General features: G+C 39.3%; 1 protein-coding gene across 3 annotated transcripts in view; it reads left to right on the forward strand.

Moving 5' to 3' along the window:
- Positions 1-2,138, forward strand: part of PLXNA2 (plexin A2) — a 325,654-nt gene extending 323,516 nt beyond the window's left edge. For all 3 annotated transcript variants that reach the window (XM_056557949.1, XM_056557950.1, XM_056557951.1), the window contains one exon: positions 226-2,138. In XM_056557949.1, the coding sequence (XP_056413924.1) occupies positions 226-321 (96 nt within the window). In that variant the 3' untranslated portion in view covers positions 322-2,138. The remainder of the gene's footprint in view (positions 1-225) is intronic.
- The last annotated feature ends 7,420 nt before the right edge of the window (positions 2,139-9,558 follow it).

Here is a 9,558-nt window from a genome sequence, read left to right on the forward strand (position 1 = left end):
CAGCGCCACTGCAGATCACATTTTACCTCCAATACCTTCTCATATAAGGGAAATGTGATGCTGGCCTTAAGCCATTTTTTATGTTATAGTATATCTAGATATAATGAAACAATATGGGCCACCCAAGGAGCAGGTTTTATTGTAGATTTTGAAAAAAAAAATCTCTTCGCATCATGTAAATGTTAATGTACAGTGAATAAAGCCTTTAATGTCTTTTCTTTACAGCTAATTACAGCCTTGGAACAGGATGAACAGGGGCGTCGACACCGCTTAGCCTACAAAGTGGAGCAGTTGATAGCGGCCATGAGTTTTGACAGCTGAATTTCAACACAGCTCTTTAACCATGGAAAGGGGACAGAGCCCTGGCAAAGACTCTAATGACAGAGAGCTGCAGGGCTCCCTGGACATTCCTTCCAACTGTGAAAAATCACATCAAGCATCAGAAGGTCTTACAGTAGATTGCCTCGCACAATGAGGAGAGCAGCCAAACCAGCTCATATTCATCTGAGACCCTGAAGACGTCACTGGAGTTTCCACAATCCCAGCAGGCTGCTGATTGCATGTTGTACGTAAATTAAGAGACTGCATAACAAGAGAAGACTCAACTGCTCTGTTTGTTGGTTTGGTTGTACGTTTCGCTCGTTTTCTCTTCAGAAGACTCCTATTTTTATTATTATTTATTGCTTTTTTTTTGGGAAGGGTGTAAAATGGGGGAAGAGTACATTATTTTTCATCCCTAAAAGAAAAACACAAAGGGAATTTTCATAGATTTAAATTCTTAAGCGGCCACACTTGGCATATTTTGCACTGGTTCAAGGGATGACTTTAAAGATTTGAAAACAATAGGAGAACTGTGGATTTTTGTAACATGCATCCACTACCAGCTGATCTACCAGAGGACTTGCACCCTATCACCTGTCTACGTAGGAACTGTACTTAAGGTCACTCACTCCAAACTCACCAGCTAATCCAACTGCTGTTGTTTCATAGCAAGAGGCTTGTGTCCATTAACCAAGTGGAATTACTATTTCATGTCGGTATAAATCTGTACTAAGTTTCATTGCTTTGTGTACTAAAACCATTGCTTACAGCTTTTCTCATAGAGATCTTTCATATTGAACCCCATAGAATAACCTGGCCTTTAGCAGTATGTTACAAATGTCATAAAGTCATACCAAATATGATAGATAAAAACCAGAATACAGTTTTATACCAGTCCATAGCCTCCATATCTACCTAAACTATTGTACTACTAGTAACTTACCCACTCCTATTGCTTATTGTCTCTGAATAGAAAAGCAGTACATCTAGAAGGTCAATACATAATAATCTAATATGCTTGTTATGTATACATGTTCTGTTATGTACAGAAGCCTGCACATTGTACAATTATCTTTATTCATCATCTTGTTTACATGATCATTATTCCTATAAGGGAACTTTTTTTAAGTGGAATATAATTAGGCTTCTAACTCCCTAAGACCCTGTTCACACTTGAGTCAGCTTTTTTCATCATTTTCATAATTGCTTTTTGATCGGTAAAATAGTGTGGTATGCTGCAGTATTGTATCCAGCAAAAACGAAAAAACAAAAACATGTATACCTGACAGAAAGTTGACTTATCTAAGATTAAAATGTCAAAACCATCAAAAGGATCAAAATGGATCTATCATATGGCACTAGTGTGCGCAGAGCCTAAGATAAAGTAATTCAGTGATGTACAGATTCCACCTAAAAATGGTACTTCTCTTTAGGACTTAAAAAGGGGTTGTCCTGAGAAAAATGGTGTTTGTTTTGTTAAATCTGGTCAGGGAAGGGGTAAGTAAAAAAAAAAAAAAAAAAAAAAAGGATCTTACATTCCTAACTCCAGTATGGAAGGTAAGAGGTATAGCAGAGCTCCTTTCACTGTTCTCTGGCCCTTTTGGGTTTGAGGACATGATGTCACACGCCCCGCTCAACCAATAAGTGGCTGTGGTGAGACACGGCTGCAGCCTCAAATTGGATGAGCTAGCGAGTCATATCACCTCCCCAATCACAGAAGTGCCGGCCAGCAGGGAATGGAGCCTTTGTAATATCGGTGATGGCGGGGAAAGAAGGAAAGTAATTAATGGCTCCTTTTTTTTTTTTTTTTTTTTTTTACTTCACCTCCTTGACCTAATTTAATTTCCCCTTAAAAATACATGACTACTAAGTATTTTATTGTGGTGTAGGCTTTTGTATTTATGATACTTATCAGTAAAGACATATCCATCACCTTTCTAGATATCGCAGCTACGAAATTTTCACTAAAACGTTACTGACATTGTGCCAGATTTATTGTTATTTCACCCAGGTTCTGCATTTCACATACAGTTACTATAAGGGGTTATCGAAGGATAGAAACACAGAGCAAATTTCTTCCAAAAATAGCACCAGCACCCCTGTGGTACCCCTGGAACCAAGCTGCAAAACCACACACAACCTGAGGACAGAGGCAGTTTTTTAGGAGGAATTAGTCTGTGTTTCTATCCCTGGATAACCCCTTTTATATTTATACTCTTACATCTCTATGCAGTACTAAGCCTTGACTGTAATTCTGGAAAAATTCCAAGTATTTTTTTATCATATAGATAGCAACATTTTTCATATTTTAACAGCGAATGCCCAGAGTTTTCTATTTCTCACAATAAAATAGTGGCTGGCTCATTTCATGGTAGTTGTATAATGCAAATGTGTTTTAAGATCATTGCAATATTTTTCATTTAGCCTAAACACAATGACAACTTCATGGTGTTTGTTTCGTATTGCTTGCTAATGTCATAAAACAGCTGGCAGCACAAAGCCATAGCTTTTAGGATGTGACTGAGACAAGTCCAATAACGATTGCCGAGATCTGGAAATACATTTCAATCTATTCTACTTTAACATCTAGGTCCCATTGGCAGATCTCTGAATTGTCACTGTTCGCAAACTTTGGCCACATGTGTTTGGACACAGCTAGTGAAGCTGGCCTTTCGGCTGATGCCAGGGCCTTTAAACATGACAAAGAGTGATCAAAATTGACAGTTTTTTTGTTGTGAATGTTTCTATGAATATTGACAACCAATGACCTCTATATGCAAATGTGTGCACTTATCTGACCACAATAATACATGACCTGTCTTTTTGACCTTAACTTTATGTCGGTGTACTGGTTCGTCCCATTGCGGCCAAATCTTAGTGTATGTACAGAGTTAAAGTGGGGCCAATTGAGATCGCAAAGTGAAACACTCAGGCAGACCTTTCTATATCTAAGGATTTATTTGAATGAAGAACATGCTCGACTTCTCAGAATGATGGTTTTCATTGATATCCAGAACTATTTCAGACACTACAGAAAACATTTTCTTACCCTACAGCAAACGCAACATTGGTCAATGGTCATTTTTCTTTTTTGTGTCTCTGCTCACATATTGCACGACCTATGGACATCTTCTCACACAGGAGGAGGATGCATCTCTGTTGAGCTGCCACCTGGGTCATCTGCTAGTCAGGTTACCATATGTTCATTATAGTCAGACACATTACCCACCAGGTCACTTCCTAATGAAAATATGTTTACAGCAGCCATTACTTGAAATAGCATTAGATATTTATTTTTTATCTTCGTGTAATACTTTTGCTCTTGGAACACCTGCCTCTTGTAATTTGATTGGTGGTTTCAGTAAATCTTTCGCAACATTCCTTAGCTTACTAATTTGTACAGTGGTAAATTTGGTGTTGCTTGTAAGTAGTTTCAGGGGATCCCTTAATCTTTCATATAAATTTAATAAAAATCATTAGTATGTTCCAGGAATTGCTTTAGCCAGCATATATTTATGTATAGGGTACACTATGTGCCACCAGGAGAATGTGACTTAATGGCGCCCACTTTCTAATGCAGCTTGCCAACTCCACACCTGCATACCAAAGCCCCCTCAACCTTCTGTTCATCAGACCCATGTAGAGTTGGGAGATCTAGTAATGTATTGCTGGGCAGTACCTTACTGGCCTCCAAAATATTCGAAGACTTGTCTATATGTGATGTTTGCAAATGTTGACCTGTACTTCAGCCTGTGCTAAACCACGTTGTCTCTCGCTTTCCAGAGTGTGTTAAACCATATGCCTTCTTGCCAAACACTTATAAAAGTGCCGCAAATAGTTAATGTATTTTTGGTAGTTGAATGAAAGCTATACTGTATTGTTTATAATCCATTTTTGTCTGTTTGCCAAGATCTGTAGGTCTGTTCTATTTATGGTGTTATCTCCTCTTCAGAATTATATGCAGGTCGGAATGATAGTTGACAAAAATTAAAGGAAACAAACAATGTTCAATTGTGCCAAAATCACGATGGTTCCTAATTCCGTCAATGCTGTAACTTCCCCTTTAACAATACTTTTCTTTCCCAACGTGTCACCTAATGAACCAAACCACCCAATCAGATTGCAGAATGTTGGGGTGCTCAGCTTTCTAGTTCCACTGCACTTCTGTATGATAATTGTGTCTTTGTTTCTCCCTGATTCCTTTTATTATGTCTGCCTTGCTTTTTTTCCTGTCATTTTTACAGTTGTTGTGAAAAAAAATGTAAGAAAGTTTTAATTATTTAAAAATGTTCGGAGACAAAAAAGTTTTGTTATTATTTTAATATATTATTGTGTACCTATTGTAAATATGAAACACTCCTATTTTGCAAGCCAAGGACCCACTTTGTACTATTGTTATATATAAATAAAGTTTACTGGAAAAAAAATGTGTTATTTTAAATAAGAGAAATAATAAAGCACTAATTGACGGCAGCGTCAGATGTTTCAAATACAATTAATTTTACCTTTAATTCTGTGAAAATGGATGAATAGGTCAAACTTAACAGCAGATCAAATAACATTATAACACTGCTCCAAAATATAGGCCCTGATTTACTAAGAGTGCAGTGTAGGTTTTTTGTGTTTTTTTGCTGTTACGACTTTTTTTTTTTTTTCCATGGTATTTACCAATGTACTCCGCTTTCAGAAACTTTATACATGCTTAAAAGTGTAGGGTTTTCTTCCCAGAGAATTGACATGATTTTCAGAGTGGTTTTCAGAAAAGACAAGTGATTGTGGATGAAATCTAAGGAATACGCCTCTTTTCCCGAAAACCACACCCAGTCAGTGTTTCTGATTCTGTCGGGTATTTTTCTGTCGCACATTCAGAATTTACACAGAATTTAAGCGAACAACCTGACAAAGAGTCGGAATGCTGTTAGTAAATGAGGGCCATAGTCTTGCTATCTCAATAATTTAAACATCCCATTCAGAGTAACAAATTAAAACATTAGCATTATTTTACCCTTTTCTGAGACTGGAAAAGAAAAAAAGTTGGTTGCCCAGTAACAAAGATAGATATGAAATATTAGTTCTTAATTGGAGCGGTATTGAAAATGTTTTATCCTTTATGCTCAGGCTGCCGGAATAAAAATAATAAACAACTTACCTTCCACTGCTTTCCCGATGCTGCTGATATTGCCGTCCTGTTCTCTGGCCCATGGAACATATTTTTGCACATAACTTCTGAAATGATGGAAATGCACCCCAAGATTTCTCACGTGTTTTTTTCTGTGTTGACCACATTGTAGGATCCAAAAGAAAAGGAACTTTTCCCATTGGCTTTTAGTACATCATCATGTGAGTTATATGAATATGATTGGAGCTGGTTGATGTACCCCTAAAAGTGACCCCATTTTTAAAACCACACCCCTAAAGTGGGCATTAGTGAGTATTTTGAGTAAGTAGAAGGAAGCTAACGGTAAGACATACTTTATTCGGTATTCAAGGTAAAACACTTGGCAGTGGGATCAGACGTAAGACATCAGACAGAGTATTTTAAGTCCTTACTGTTTGGGATTATTACACTATTTGGGGGGGGAAATAAAAATTACTGTATTTATCAGGGTATACCACGCACCGGCCTATAACATGCATCCTCAAAAGTTTTTCTACCCAAATATCCTTGTTAAAATGAGGGTGCATGTGTAAAAAAAAAATGTATCTAAATGAAATTATCAAGCAGACTAAGACATTAGTCCTCCTTGGAGCCGGGCATATATTTAACTGCAGATGCCAAATATTGTATGATATGTTCTAACTATTCTTCCAGTGAGTATCTAGGAGTCCGTCACTTGTGATTATCAGATTTACTGCTGCTTCTCTCATTTCAGCATAGAAGTGGTTTTAACCTAAGACCACCACTCTCCAATTTATCACATATATCATAAAGTAGCATATTTGTAAGATACAAAGGCAGAGTTTCACATTAAAAAACTAAGTTGTCCATTTCTGCACTTCCACAGAGTAGTCAGAAAAAAGACAATAATAATGGCAGGTTGGGTCTGAGTAACTTTTAAGAATGGCATCTCTAGCACTAAGGTAATAAGCTGATCATGCCTAAAAGGCTAGGTTCACACTACAGAATCCCATTGCTGCCAATGGTATTGCGCTGCACAGTCCACGCTGCAGAATTTCAGCTGTTAAAATTCCTCCACTGACATTCCACCAACAAAAGAATGATCTCGTTATTCTTTATAACGAATTGTGGAATCTCCCTGACGGATGTTTGAACCTAGCCTAAAGGTGCCTTCTTATCTTCTGTCGCACTTTTATCCACTGCTGAAGTGTTTTGGTTATCTTTTTGTTTCACATAATTGACAAGTATTGGTGAAGCATAGGCAGAGTTGCACTTTGTAACCGCTAAAAATACATCTTTCAGAGTTTCCTATTTGGTTGAATGTATAGATATTAATACCACAGTAGACATGTTATTTCTTTCTGCCACTTAGCTGTACCACCCACCAAAGCACACCAGCCCACATGTAAGGGAAATAAGAGACCCTTGAATGCACTAAAATATATGATTATTTTTTATGTATGTATTCCCATAACAAGGTCTATTTTTAGCCAGAGCCTTCAAACTATGCTACCTTTTTGGGCCACCATCTTCCAGACTTGGACTGGACCAGTGGGCCATGCTGCCAGATGACACAGTGGGCCGCCCATGCTGTCCCTGTTTAATTCCATATTATTGAAATTTACACAACTTCCTGGGCTGCCTGTGATTGGGTTCTGCGGGTTCTCCACACTGTGCTCAAAGTTGTCTTTACTTTGCTATGATGCTCTCTCTTTCACATACCCCCAATTAGGATGGGATTAAGGCCATATATACTGGGGGTAAAAAATCCAATGAGATGCAGAGTTTGGTAGCTGAAAGGAAATACTGATTCATAGTTGTGTTCACACAGCAGAAGTTCCTCCCCTGCAGAACCAGCAAGTATGACAGAAAGCAGAGAAGGGGATCCTGTCATTACAGCAGGTAAGCTTTGCTGGCAGGTTCTATCCTTAAGCATTGTATAAAATGGGGAGGGGGTGCTGCTAGGGGCTGCCTGTGTTTCTCTGTTGTTTCTGCTCTAATGTTTTTATGTGTTCTGCTTTCCATCCTGTGCTCGCTTTAACTCTATGTCCTGTATTTCCCCTTTTCATATCCTCTGCTCCTCCTATTCTTTTCCCCTGCTCCCCCCCCCTTCCCTGTTTTCTGATCCTTTAATTTACATCCTATGCTTCCTCTTTTCATGCCCCCTGCTCCTTCTATTCATGTCCTATACTCTCCCTTTTCATGTCCCCTTCTACTCCTATTCATGTCTCCTGGTCCTCCTATTTATGTCCCCTCTTCCCCTTTTCATGTCCGCTGCCTCCCCTTTTCATGTCCATTACTTCACCTATTCATGTCCCCTGCTTTTTCTATTCAAGTCCTGTGCTTTCCCTTTTCATGTCCCTGCTCCTCCTATTCATGTTCTATCCTTCCTCTTTCCATGTCTTGTGCTCCCCCTTCTCATGTCCCCTGCTTTCCCTTTTATGAGACAACATTTTATTATATCTATTTTATAAAACCCCTATATGGAAATATCTGAACTAGCCTTTTTTTTTCTCCCCAATGTTGTGTGACTCTACAGGCTGTAGAAACCCTGTAGGGTTTCCAGTGGTCCCCCCCCCCCCCCCCCCTGCAATCAGATACTCCCTGTGGACAACCTCTTTAACACCAAACTGGCTAAATTGGATAAATCCGCATTGTGTAAATAAGGACTGGGTGTGCAAAACTATTATTTTCCTAAAGTAGTTAAGCATCTTGTCAGTTTTACCAGTGAATGGCATTAGAACGAGAACCTTAAAAAAGTTGCAAAATTGCATGTTATTTTCGATTTTATCCCACAAATAATTAATTTTTGGTGTTTCATTGCAATTAGAATATTCATTTTCTTCAACTCCTAGTGACGTGGAGTTATGGGTAACGTGAGTGCTGCTGCTCTGTCACAGAGCGCATGCGCTGGAGGATTACATACAGCTCTCACGTTCTGATGATGTGAGAGCTCTGCCTGCTCCGAGCGCTCTGCACAGTGTCAGTGAGAGCTGTATGTAATTAATATTCATTAATATGCTAATTGTGGGGGGCAGTATAATAAGCTGATGGACGGAGGCAGGGGTGGATAGTCAGCAGAGTCCCGCCTCCTATGCGCAATTCAGTGAAATGAGCAGCGGAACTTCTGCAGCCTATATCTCGGCAAGCAGTGGACAGAATTTAGTAAGTGACGCTTCTGTTGACTCCTGGTCACCACTCTATAACCCAGTGTTTTGGATTTAGGGTGGGTGATCATGCTGGCAGTTTTCCTTTGAAGGGTTTATTAAATAAATACAAAAAACATTAAAGCTTGGCAAATGCTGGCTGGCCACATCTTTATTGGTGACTTAATGAGGAAAATACAGTGATCCTTTAAGAACTTATTTTTTTTATATTCGCTGCGTAGGAATGTCACCAGAATGCTGGCCTCTGTGACCACAGCATGCATGTGATATGTAGTGCTCCAGTACAGCTGTTCCAGCTGCCACGCTCTAGTGAGTTGTCAGGTGGCAATGGTTTCCTGGATGTGTAATGTATATATTTGTTACTGTAGGGTTGTGTAAATGTGTTTTTCTGCACCTCACCTTAACAAGTGCTAAGGGTTAATATTTCTTACATTGCTGCATTAAATTTATAGCTAACTAGAAGTTTGCCAACATGCACCTCCTAAACAATCATTCCAGGAGAAAGTCCATAGTCCAACCTTTCTCTCCTGGAGGAAAAGGAGGACCTAAAATGGTTAAAACTAGTTAGCTCTAACTTGGGTTTTGCCAGAGCCACATGTGGGTCATCACCTCTGTTCTTGCTGAGGAGATAAGTAAACTGGTCTTAGGGCTGGTTCACATCACGTTTTCTCCCATACAGGAGCGCATACAGCAGGGGGAGCTGAAACCTCGCGCTCCCGTATGCCTTTCTATGCGCTCCCGTATGTAATTCATTTCAATGAGCCGACCGTAGTGAAACGTTCGGTCCGTTTGGCTCATTTTTGCGCTGTATGCGCTATTTCACCGGACCTAAAACTGTTGTAAAAGCGCATACGGCACAAAAATGAGCCGACCGGACCGAACGTTTCACTACGGCCGTCTCATTGAAATGAATTATATACGGGAGCGCATAGAAAGGCATACAGGAGCACA

The sequence above is a fragment of the Hyla sarda genome, chromosome 2, assembly GCF_029499605.1.
Source record: "Hyla sarda isolate aHylSar1 chromosome 2, aHylSar1.hap1, whole genome shotgun sequence".
Classification (NCBI taxonomy): domain Eukaryota; kingdom Metazoa; phylum Chordata; class Amphibia; order Anura; family Hylidae; genus Hyla; species Hyla sarda.